Source organism: Zonotrichia leucophrys, chromosome 11 (genome assembly GCF_028769735.1).
Source record: "Zonotrichia leucophrys gambelii isolate GWCS_2022_RI chromosome 11, RI_Zleu_2.0, whole genome shotgun sequence".
NCBI classification, from domain to species: Eukaryota; Metazoa; Chordata; class Aves; order Passeriformes; family Passerellidae; genus Zonotrichia; species Zonotrichia leucophrys.
This window is the reverse complement of record NC_088181.1, coordinates 7,353,831-7,366,360: the sequence shown is the minus strand read 5'-3', so window position 1 is coordinate 7,366,360 and position 12,530 is coordinate 7,353,831. Positions and strand designations below refer to the sequence as shown.

The 12,530-nt window shown below is 58.6% G+C and overlaps 1 protein-coding gene across 1 annotated transcript; it reads right to left on the bottom strand.

Moving 5' to 3' along the window:
* Positions 1-6,123: 6,123 nt before the first annotated feature.
* On the bottom strand, positions 6,124-9,758 carry TPPP3 (tubulin polymerization promoting protein family member 3). Its single transcript, XM_064723474.1, has 4 exons — positions 9,668-9,758; positions 8,375-8,707; positions 7,191-7,344; positions 6,124-6,945 (listed from the first exon to the last, which is right to left on the bottom strand). The coding sequence occupies exons 2-4, from the start codon at positions 8,560-8,562 to the stop codon at positions 6,757-6,759; spliced, it is 531 nt and encodes a 176-aa protein (XP_064579544.1). The 5' UTR covers positions 8,563-8,707; positions 9,668-9,758; the 3' UTR covers positions 6,124-6,756.
* Between the last annotated feature and the right edge of the window lie 2,772 nt (positions 9,759-12,530).

The window sequence follows — 12,530 nt, the reverse complement described above, 5'->3', positions numbered from 1 at the left end:
GAGGGGGGAAGGATGGACCTCCATGGACAGGAGTCTCACTGGGTTTTGTAATTTACCTTGAAATCGAATGGGTAATAATCCCAAGAAAATGATGTTTCATGGCTGTCCAAAGACAACCTAAACCTGCAGCAATAACATGAACAGGAGGGTGCTGAGCTGCTCCCTCCTCTGCTCCATACCCTCCTGTTCCTGGCATGCCTGAGGCAGGGATAACACTGCAGATGCTGCAAGGAAGTGTTTAAACCCAAAGCAAAAATCTGTTTCCAATTATGTCTCAAAAAAAAAATTTAAAAAAAAATCCATAGAAACTTTTCTGTTTAGAATTGTTTCCTGACATCACCTGAGCTTCCTGCCAAAACTCCAGATTATCTTGGTGTGTTCCAGATTTTACTGCTTGTTTAAGTTATTTTTTTCACACACCTATGCAGGAATGCTTGGAAAAAGTTGTTTTTTTTTTCTTTAGAAGTGTGTTTGAGACAAATACTTCAAAGCAGTGACAGAAGGGTTTGCTTAAACTCACACCACGTTACATTCATGGACATTCATTGCTTCTGAGGCTCAGCAGCACCACTGGAAAGTCTCCCAGGGACTTACCAGACATGGGGAAAACTGTACAAAAGTGATTCATTTCTTGTAGCATTTATGACCCTTTGTGATTCTGGGGATTTGGGGTTTGCTTTCTTATGTCTTGTCTCATCCCAAAGGGATTATCTGATTTTTAGCTGGATGAAAGGCTTTAGGGGAACCATGTGGCAGCTTCCACCCTACAAGAGATGGATCAGGCTGCTGCTCCAGCCACTCCATCTCCAGGATCAAACACTCACAGAGCAAAGAAAAATGAAAGGATCCTTCAGAGCCTGCTGAGAATTGAGTAAATGGGGGCTGATATGGTTTATAAAGCTCATGAGAACTGATACAGAGCAACCACACACATGTGCTGCCAGAGCCAGATGTGCCCCACTGGCATTTTCCAGGAGCTTGGAGTCATGGTACAGCAAGAGTGGAGTTACTCTGAGGAAGCCAGAGCATCACAGGATGGATACCTGGGCTGCTGAAGGACCAAAACAAGCTTTTTTACAGACAGAATGTGCAGCCTCTCACAGGCAGCTCTGGAGATGTTCTGCTGTGTGCAACCCCTGCTGCTGGATCCCTTTTGTCCCTCAGAGCAGCCCAGCCTGACAGAAAGATGCTCAGAAAGCAGCACCTGCAAGCTCAGCCACCCTTCTCCCTGTGCTCCCTCCTGACGAGTTGTTTTGGAAAAATCTGAGTTGCCAGGTGTCATTTCCAAGCCTGGAAGTGAAACCATTGACTGAACACAGGAGCCCAGGGCTGTCCTGCAGGGCAGGCAGAGGTCACAGGCAGGGGACAGCTCACCTGTGCCTGTGTCCCAGCAGAATTCCTCCAGTCCTGTCTGCTTCTTGTAGTGCCCCCACTGCTGGCACATGGATGGATTTGGACACAGCAGAGAGCTATTCTGGGGACCATTAACATTGTACCCTTAATGAGGCTGGAACTGGTCACAGGCTTCTAAGCCAAGTCATGAAAATGCCAGTTCAGTGAGCAGCACATCAGGAATAGTCTGTGTCTGATTAAACCTATTTTTTTTAGAAAAATATCTTAGGTCAAAACGGGAGAGAGGAGCCAATTGCCTCTGCAATGACAGATGTGATTGCTCCACTGATGTGCTTCCAGCTATCTTAGCACATGCTATTGATCTCTTGGAACTGCTTCTATCAGTTATTAGGGACTGTCAGCAATCTCTGCATGAAATCTTAAAATGAATCTTGGCTGTAGGTGCAGGCTGTCAAACACAGAGCTCTGGGCTACAGGCTTAGAGCTCCAAGTACAAATGTTTTAAAATGTGATTTTGAATAATGGAAATCAGCCTGGAGAAGAGAGGAGGAGACCTTAGAGCACCTTCCAGTCCCTAAAGGGGCTCCAGGAGAGCTGGAGGGAGACTTTGGACAAAGGCATGGAGTGCCAGGACAAGGGGGAATGGCTTCACACTGACAGAGGGCAGGGTTAGGTTGGATATTGGGAAGAAATTCTTCCCTGTGGGGGTGAGCAGGCCCTGGCACAGGTGCCCAGAGCAGCTGTGGCTGCCCCTGGATCCCTGGAAGTGTCCAAGGCCGGGCTGGACAGGGCTTGGAGCAACCTGGGACAGGGGAAGATGTCCCTGCCATGGCAGGGGATTAGAACTAAAGGATCTTTAGGATCCTTTCTAGTCCCAAATATTCCACAGTTCCATGATGAAACCAGGCCATCAGTTTTGGAAAAATATCCTTGCAGCAGGTGCCCTCTCCCAAATGCCTGCTTATCATTTAATCTTTTTTATGCAACAATCTTGCCTAGGTCTTTACTATCCACAAACCATCCTGCTGCAGCACTGACTGAAGAGAGCAGCCACACTGTCCCCAAACCCCTCTTCCAGCTGAGAAATGCACCAGTCACGAGAAATGCAGCCTCATCCCCACGGGGAAGCTGTGCACAGCTCTGGGCAGCTCTGGAGTTCAGAGCAATTATACAACTGTGCTCTGCACAGGGAGCAAAACAGACATGAAATATGGACCATGCTCAGTTTCACCTTGCATGGTAGCTCCTGTTGTATTTCAGTCTGGTGAATCCAACCCTTGCCTTTTGTTTTCTTTCTCTGCATCTTCCTGCTTCCATCTCCCTCTGTGCTCTCACGACTCTGCTGCAGTTATTACATTAACAAAATGCAGGGATGAGTCCTGGATAATAACATTTTATCTGGAGCCATGCCATGCTGGGAAGATGGTAATTTAGTTAATTGAATTCCATCTAAAAGGGAACTGAATCAATATTCCAGCACGTGGCTGGCAGTGAAGCATTGCCTGAGCACACGTGGTCACACCAATCCCAGGGCATGACAGGAGGAGCCTCAATTCAAATGTTGGTTTAGGTGACAGAAGCTGCACTCTGAATCCTGTCTGAACACGATTTACAGCCTGGTCTGTGTATTTTGGAAAGCATTGTCCATCAGGCTGGCAGTGAAATGGAAAAGTACTGGGGGAGCAGGGCAGGTAGAGCTGCACAGGGCAGGCACAGCTGCACAGGGCAGGCAGAGCTTTTTTTGTGTTTGCCAGGAGCTGCCAGCACCAGCCCCTCTGAGCAGGGATGCTCCCTGGGGAACAGAGCTTTGGACAGCACATGGGCTCTTCTTGGGGATGCTGCACAGGGACACAAAGGGTAAAACCTCCCTGGCCATATTGGTACCCACTGTCTCCCTCTTCTAGGAACAAATCTACATCCTTGAGGGCCAGAGTGATCCATCCTCATCAGTCCTTCTGGTCAAATTGCTCATCCTAGAGAAAAATGACCTCTCAGAGGAGCCAGTTCCCTCATCCCCAGCACACAACTTGCTGTCAGAGCATGAAGCACATTAGCCTTGAGCCCAGATGGTTTTAGAAGCTCTCTAGGGAAAGGGACTTGGGGCAGAAAACACATTTTACATTGTTTTTACAGCTAAATTAATTGCAAACCACCCACCTGATCCTTCTGGGCTGCACGTCCCAGTGGCAAGGTGGGACTTCACCTTGTAAGAGAGTCTGGGTTTGTCTAAAACCCAGAGGTGGCAGTTTCTGGTGTCAGGACACTACAGGGGACAAGGTCTGGAGTGTCTCTCCTCTGTGGGAGCGCGGCCAGAGGGTGGCCAAGGGGAAGAGACAAGTGGGAAAGAGAAAATACCTCCATGTCTGGAGCCTGGACCAAGGCACACAACACAAACTGGCTGAGACCCCTCCCTGCTGGCTCCTCTGCTGCCAGGGAGCTGCAGCTGGCTGCACAGAGTCTGGGGCTGGTGAGGAGCCAAGGCCAGAGCAGATGCTTGGCCAGAGGAAGGCCATTAGCACGAGGAGATGGCTGCAGGCCCTGCGTTTGGGCAGTGCCACTTTTCATCACACAGAGAAGATCTCTAATGAATGCCCCAAGGGCTCAGCAGCTGTGGCACCACCTCAAGCCTCGCTGGGCAAAGAGCTGGAGCTGCTGGTCCTGTGGAAGTTTCTTCAGTTTTGGTCTCCTCAGGTGCTGAGCAATCCAGCTCAGCCTCTCCTGTCAGTCCTGTGCTGCACTGCCAACCCCTCCAGGAACCTCTCTGTTCTCCTGCCCACACTGCCCAGGAAAGCTGCTGTTTACAGACCACATTCCTCGCACTTACCTGTGTCTCCACCTGGATTTGACCACTTTGAGAGGCTGTGGATGTGTCTGTAATCAGGTCACAGCCACAGAACTGCAGGTGCTGTTTCTGAAGGGCATTCAGACCCTCCTGCAAGGATGAACTGGGGGCCTTGGGCATGCACACACAGAGCCAGCAGCTCTCAGGAGATCATTACACTGATATTATTCAGATTCCCCTTTTTGGTGAAGACCCAGATCAATATCTTACTCTTCCCAGAAAGCTGTTCCCATCACCTCAGAGGACATGATTATTTTCAGTCTGATCTGGGGCACTTTGCAGCCAACAGACCCAGCCAATCTTTACTGGCACAAATTCTCCTGGGGCTGCTTTGGCATGGCTGAGATGCCTTTTCCATGCTGGGAACAGGGGGCACTGGAGCTGCCTCCTCCAGAACCAAGAGCGCTGGAGGGGAGAAATTCTGTGTAAACTGTGGAGAAAGCAGTGAAGGACTTGAAGAGGTGCTGGAGTGGGTGAGGAGCACCCTTATGCAGGGGGTGGCAGCAGGTGGGAGCTGTGAGCTCTTACCTGAGCTCTGCAGGGGCTCCACAGGCTGTGAGGAAGCTGCTTCTGCTCAGGACTGAGCAGGGAGAGGCTGGTGGAGAGGCTGGCTGTCCTGGGGGATCCTGCAGCCCTGCCTTGGATGAGCCAGCACCTGAGCAGCAGGTGGGGAGGCCCTGGCACAGGCTGGCCAGAGAAGGGTGGGTGCCCCATCCCTTGGAAACACTCACAGCCAGGTTGGACAGGGTTGGGAGCAACATGGAATCCCTGCTCATGGTGCAAGGGCTGGAATGAGATGGGCTTTAAGGTACCTTCCGACCCAAATAATTCCAGGATTCTGTGATTCCCAGGATTCTTGATTTCCCTGTATCAAAACCACATCAACACCTGCCAGTCCCCTGCAGAACTGTCCCCACATGGGAGCTCCTGTGCTCCACAGCCAGGTCCTGACCAGGGCCTCACACACAGGCAGGGATGAGCCCTGTGGGCCCTGAGCTGCTCACCTCTACCCAAAATAATCTTCCTTTCCCAAGCCTCCAAGGACAGGGCTGAGTCATCTCCCCAGACCTCAGGGCTCGCAGGGCAGCCTGGCCCTGGGAATTCTGCAGCTCTTTTGTGCAGCTGGGCAAGGGAGTCAGCAAAGGGTTAAAGTGCCCCAGCCTCTCCCTTCGTAAGTAATTTTTCGAGGAACTTTGGCTGTTCATAAAGAGCCTTTAGGGATTGAGAGCCACAAACTCCCTCCAACCTGCTCAGAGGAGAAAGGAGAGGGAACATCCCCCAGCCCTCACTGAGGATGGGCTGAACCCAGCCTGGAAGAAGACAACCAGAGCAGCTCTTCCTTCCCCTGCGTTTGCAAAGCAGTGTCTGGGATGCCGGGGTGCAGTGCTGTGCCTTGGCAGCGAGTGAGCCTTTGCCAGCCCCATGGGTGCCCCTGACACCTCCCTCACGTCCTGAGCAGTGCCAATGCCGCACTGAGGCACCCGGGATAACCCTGTGATTATTTAGGGAGCCTGGCTGTGCATGGATGACCGCGGGGGTGGATGTGCAGCTGCAAATCCCGGCGTGCCCCCCCAGCAGCGCTGCAGCAGGCTCAGCCGTGCCCGGGGCTCACAGCCCCACACGCGGTTTCCTGCACTCTCTGAGTGACCATCCCATCCCATCCCGTCCCCTCCCGGAGCCGCCGTGCCGCCCTGGAGCCCGGCCTGTTCCCAGGGATCGTTACCAGGAGCTCCGCGTGTGTTTGGTTGCAAACAGAGCAGCAGTGGGAGCCAGGCGCTCACAGTGTTTGTGTGCCTGCGGTTGCTCAGGCAACTCGGGGCCAGCCAGGAGCTGCCAAACCCTCGGTGGCCGGGCCAGCCCCGGCACAGCTGCCCCGGGCGGCCGAGCCCCCTCTGTCCGGCCGGGCCATGAACAAACCAGAGCGGAGCTCAGTGCGGACGGGGTTTATTGCAGAGCCGGGTTACAGCGCGGGCCTGCAGCATCCTTTGGTTTGGGCTTCACGAAGGGAGCGAGAGCCAACGGGGTTCGGGTCGGACACTTTTGCCGGTGGCCCGGTGACACCAAATGTCGCGGGTGCATCCCGGGCTGGGCCGGGAGCAGCCCCGGCACAAACGGCACCGCAGGGTCTGACCTCGAGCGCCGGGGGGCGGCAGGGCCGGGCAGCCCCAGGGGAGGGCAGGAGGCGGCTGCGGTGGAGCTGCTGCGGGTTAAGGCAGGTCCCGGAGGGAGCACAGCGGCGGTGCCCGGTGGGACACGGAGGGGGCCCCGACGGCCGGGGCTGAGGTAGGGCAGGTGTGGGTGCCGGCGGGCAGGGGAGCCCTGAGGAGCGGCGCTGTTAGTGAGGTGTGGGCTGCGGTGACAGCACGGGGGACACGGAGGGGATCACAGCACGGGGGGGACGGACGCAGCGCTGGGGCAGAGCTCTGGGCCCGGCGATTTCCCCGATCCCCCCAGCGCCCGGGCCGGCCCCAGCCCCAGCGCAGCCTCCCGGGCCCCGCTCACGGGCACGTCCCGGGGCTGTGACCGAGCCCCCGGGCCGGTGGCACCACGGGCACCCGTCCCTACTTTTTGACTTTGGCGTCGTAGGTGCCCGCGTTCTTGTAGGCACTGACGTAGCCGCTGGTGTCCACGATGTTCTCCCGGCCGCTCTTGCCCTTGCCCTTGCCGCTCTCGTCGAAGCGCTCCTTGTGGGAGCCCGTGTACTTGGAGGTGTCCGTCAGCCTCTCCACGGCTCCCACTGTCTTGGCTTTCTGCAGTGGGACATGGGAGACAAGAAGATGCTCCATCCCCTTCCCACACAAATTCCATCCCTTCCTACCCCACACAAGGTCCTGACACCCACCAAAGACCCTGCTGTGCCCCCTGTGCCCTATGAAACCCCCAGGTCCCCCCTCACCCAGGGCCATGGGGTCTCCTGGAAAGCACCTGCACAGTGGACAGAGCTCCATCCTCCCCTCCTGCTGACCACTCCCACAGCCCAGGGCTCCTCACTCACCGTGACGCCCACGTTTATGGGCTCCTTCCCTGCCACCAGCTGGCAGATGGCTTCATAGGCCTCCTCTTTGCTCTTGTCCTTAAACCTCTTGGGGGCCAGCTCCTCCAGCGCCTTCTTGAACTCCTCGTAGTTGATGACACGGGCTGTCTTCCCTCTGCAGGAGCAAAACTCAGGCTGCCACCAGCACATCTTTGGGCTATGCCTCCAAATGGGATGAGCTGCATCAGAGGGACCCTGACTTTGTCCTACCCTCACCCACTTCTGAAATTCAGCTACAGCTGAATGAGCTGGGCACAGCTGGTGCTGAGCTCCAGGAGCTTTCCAGCCACTTGCTGCTGGAATCCCTGTTACCAAAAACCAGGGTGCATGGAAGTGCTCTAGGACTTGGTGCTGGTGTCAGGAGAAAAGTGCATCCATCCCCACTGCTCCCAGCCTGCCTGGGTTGCCCACCCCACTCTCTCCCCTGGCAGGGATCAATCCTCCAGTCAAATTTGGAAGGACATGCACAGAGCATCTCTCCCCTGAGCTTCTGGTCCTCATCTCTGGGGCAGCACAGCAACCTGCTGTCCTGCACCCCAAAAACCTCCCAGGGCTCAGCTCCATGTTTCCCAACCCAGGAATATGGGAATTCCTGGAGAGAGCATGTGGAGGAAGTGGGTTCTCTACCTGTTCCCATAACTTGGTGTGGAGCATGAAGCATCATTGTGTCTCCAGGGACCCTAAAAGCAGTTCCAGGAGCCTTTCACCCCTTCAAGCTGCCCCTGTGACTGCCATGGACCAGGATCCTCCCCAAGCTTGGGCGTTGGCTGGCCAGGCCCAGGAAGGGCCACATCACATGGGACAACCCTGAGCACCTTCCTCTACTCTCTGTGGCACCTCCTGAGAGATGGGAACCCGGCAGAGCCAACCAGGCCCACCCCAGTTCTTGGAGTGGGAGCAGGGGCACAATCTCTGCACCAAATCTGAGCCTCCCACCCCCAAATTTGGGTTGATTCATCATTAGGTCTTGCAGAAGCAGCCACATGTCCCCCCTGGAGGTGGGACACTGCAGGACAGCTCCCACAGCTCTGTGACAAGCGGGATGGACAGCCTGGGCTCACAGCAGGGGGAGCAGAGCTCTGTGGAGACCCCACGCCCAGACACCCACACCCTGCCCGAGCTGCAGAGGCATCCAAGTCACTTACTTCACCTTGGAGAAGACAATGTCCACGTCGGTGCTGGTGACGCTTTTGCCGTCGGTGACTTTGCAGTCCTTGCACAGCTTGGCCCAGTTCTTGCCATTCATCTCCTGCCCCGTGGCCTTGGTGTCGCCGTAGATGGCGAATTTGCGGAAGCTCTCCTCCAGGGACGCCACCTCAGCGTTCCCGGCCATGGGGCTGCAGGACGGGCCCGGCACACCCAGGCTCCTGCGGGCGGCACGGCAGAGCTCGGCTGGCTGCTCGAGGCCCTCGAGGAGGAGGAGGAGGAAGGCTGGCAAGGATGGAGGCTCCTCAGCAGGATCGGGGTGTTGGCAGCACCTGAGGGTGAGGGGTGAGGGCTGGCAGCAGGCTCGGATGAGCCCCGAGGCCGAAGGCCAAGAAAGCGTCTCGGGGAATGGAGGCTGCTGGTGGAGAGCTGTCAGCAGCGAGGCTGCCGGCTCCGAGGCTGGCGGGGAGTGAGAGCATCAGCCTCAGCTCCAGAGTGAGAGCATCAGCCTGTCCCTCGGGAGCCCTCTCCGGGAATGACGCAATGCGTCCGCCTTCCTCCCGCTCGCTCGCACATCGGGAGAAGCGGCCCCGCCGCTGTCTCCAGCCCCACCTCTCCCCTGCCTCCATCCCCTGTGCGGAGCTGCAGCACCCCGGCCCGTGACTGCCCCGGGGCTGGGCCAAGCGTGATGCCCTGCAGGGTGACAAGAAGCCAACAATCTCTGTTCCCCGTGGTGGCACTGTTGCTGCTGCTGTCCCATCCCCGCTCGCCATCGCCTCGCCAGCCTCGCCCTGGCGGCTCAGCATCCCTCACCCACAGCATCTCGGCCGGGACTGGGCACGGCCATATCTGGGGAGCTCCAGCACCCAGGGGGTTCTCCGGCAGCCCGAGGGGCAGAGCGGGTGCCTCGCCCGGTGGGTGCCCGGGCAGGAGAGGCTGGCATGCGGACCCGGAGCCTCGGCGAGGGCCGGGGAGTGGTCCCTGAGACCGTCGCTAGGGAGGATGGGCGTTGCCTGGCGACCGTCGCTAAGGAGGCGCGGCGGGGCGGGGATGCCGCCGGTCCCCTCCCGGCCTGGTCCTCCCTCGGGCTCAGCAGCCCCGGCCCCGCACGGCCCCGCAGGGGCACCGGGGCTCTCCCGCCCGCCTGGAGGTCACTGCGAGTGCCGGGGCAGCGGCGACCCCCGCCCGCCCTCCCTCCGGGTTCCCCGCTCCCTCCCTCCCCGTGCAGCGGCCCCGGGACGGGCACCGCAGGGGCGCGGGGGTCCCGGAGTCCCGGTCGCTCGGTCTCTCACCTCCCGGTCACCGCTCCCCTCCCGGCGCCGCGCTCTGAGGCGGGCGGGGGCGGCCCCGCCGCCTGTTTAAGGCGCCGCCATGGGGACGGGAGGGGCCGGGCCGCCCCCGCCCGCCTCCCCCGGGCCGGGCACGGCGGGAGCGCCCTCGGGGCGGGGACAGGAGCCCGGGCCGCGCACCCGGACCACCTCTGGACCCTCCACGAGCCCATGAATCTTCTCTGCTCCCCCACGAGACCTGACCAGCACCTGACCCGTCTTTCCTGCACCCCACAAGGTCTCTCCATCACCCCACAAATCCCCAGCGTTGTCCCACAAGGTCCTTTAGCACCCCCCGGGGCCCCACCGTAAACCTACGAGGTCTCTCCATCACCCCCTCAGCACAGGCTGCCCCTGGCACCCCGGCTGTGCTTTACCCTGCAGCTCTTCTCCTGCCCCACACAATCACCATGCCCCCATAGAGGAACGCTGCCCAGGCTGAGCAGACAGTGCCAGCCCCTCTGGTGTGACCGTGGTGAGCACCTGTGGCCTCGTGGGACACCCCTGGAGCAGCCCCATGCCAGCACTGCCCACCCTGGCACCATGGAGCGTGACCACAGCAGGGCTCCCTGTGGGTGCTGAGAGCTGAGGCAGTACCCAAATATTGTGGTTGCCATGGAGCCCCAGCACAAGCCACATCTCTTACTCACTGCCCCACCTCAGCTGTTTGCCCAGAGCCTGCTTTGATCCCCATGCCCTCCTGGCATTGCTCGGGCTGCAGAACATCGTGGGTGATCAGCTGCAGCACCAGCAGGAGCTGTGCAAGCCAGGACACACAGTGTGAGATTTGCTGCTGCCTTGGGGGTCCTGAGGATAAATCAGCAGCTTTGGGGACTGGGAAGCGCCTCAAACATCAGTCTTTGGCACCCTGTGCTCTGTCTGCCCCGCTCCCTGTGCAGAGAAGCTGCAGGTTAAGGACAAACACAGGTGCCCCCATGGCTGAGCTGCCCCAAGGCATCAGTTCTGCTTGTGCACCCAGAGCATTTTGCTGTGGGGCACAGCCCCAGTGACAACCTCCCCCACTTGGCTGAGGGGTACCTGTTCTCTCCTGGGACACTGCTGCCTGTTCTTGACTGGACAAAGCCACGAGCGGCCCACTCACACTGATTCTCTCTTGGGTTGGGGTCTGGAGACCTCCAGAGGTAACCACCAGCCAGCTCTGGGAGTCTGGGATCACTAACTTTACCTCTCACTTCAGATGTGAGTGCCAGGGCTGGTGTCAGAGGCCCCAGGTGTGTCACAGCCCCTGGCCCCTTTGGGTGGGCCCAGCTGGTCACACACACAAAGGACCCCACTTCATTATTCCCCCAACCAACCCTGTGGCCCCTCAAGAGCTGCTCTTTTCCAGCCCAACCAGAGGCAGGGTGGCAAGGACATCCTGGAGGGGACAGTCCAGAGTGGGAAGGGCAAGTGTGGAGGCTCACCTGATGCCAGAGTCCAGGCAGATCCCTCCAAGTGTTTTTCTCTCTCTGGACTGTCCTGGTGGAGCTCAGACATGGCCAGAGAGCCTGGGAGCTGCATGGAGCAGGTGGCACCAGGAGGACTCTCCTGATCACACATTCTCCTCCTCATAGATTGTGAAAGCAGGTTCCAAAGTGCAGAGGTCAGAGCTGACAGTGCCTGACTGTGAAGTGGGAATTTTAACCAGCCTTTCTGCAGGCCAGCAAGGACCCAGGGTGTGATCCCACCTGCAGGAGGTGGGGAGGAGCTGTACTCTTTGTTTTAAGGGCAAGGGAATAACTACTGCCACACAGAGGAGGGTGGTTAGGTCCTGATGAAGGTACAGCCTCCTCCTTAGCTTGCCCTGCAGCTCCCCACCAAAGCAGGTGTCTGGCTCTGCTTCCAGCTGACAGCTCCAGGTAACATCAGCTGGAGCACCCAGCAGGACTTGGCAGCCGTGGGCAGCGTGGGAGCCTGGATGCTCCGAGCCAGCAGCAGGTGGAAAAGAAGCAGGACATGTGGGCAGCTCCTCTGTAGGAGCTTCAGCTGCTGCTGGGGCTGCAGAGCCAAGGAGCCGAGCAATGGCACACGGGGAGAGCCGGCTAAGGAAGGGGGCGCTGAGCCGCGGCTGTTGAGCTGCCCACGGGCTCGGGTTGAGCAGGTCGGATTTCGGTTCCTGAGGGCTGGGGTTTGTTGTGCGTTTGCTGTCACCATGACAGCCCTGTTGGGATGGAGCGTGGTCCTTGGCCGGCTCCCGCTGTTCCTCACGCAGCCCGGAAAAGGAAGCCCGGGAGGAGGCCGTGACTTGGTCCGCAGCCCGCGGCACGGGCAGGAGTTGAGGGAGGCTGCACAGCTCCTGTGATGTGATGGAGGAGCAGGCACACGGCTCAGGGCTCAGCTCGCCGGGGCCTTTCCCTTCTAACCGGGGTCAGGATGTTCCCAGGCTGTGTCCTGCCCCAGAGACACAACGAGCCGAATACCCCAGCGCTCACCCCGGACACAGCATGGCTCACAAGGAGCTGCAGCCCCGAGGTGCGGGCTCGGCCGCTTCCTGCTGAGGCTGTGTCCCTGTCCCCACCTCACACAGAGCTCGGGGTGCTGTGACTGCTCCGGGTGCAGCTCAGAGCTTGCTAGAGGGCACAAGCACAACCTCTGAGCACCCTGTGCGCTCACCCCCATCCTCTGCCCCTCGCTTCCCCCGGGGCTGGGCACCGCAGCCCCCCGGGACTCATCCCGTTCCAGGAATGAGCTCTGGCTCGGCCGTGTCTGGGGTGGGATGAGGTTATGCGGGAGCGCCGCTTCTCCAGCGCGAGTTGCTACAAAACAGAGGGAAGTGTTTCGGAGGTTGTGCAATATGTACACGGTCACCCCAGCAACGGCGTGTCCA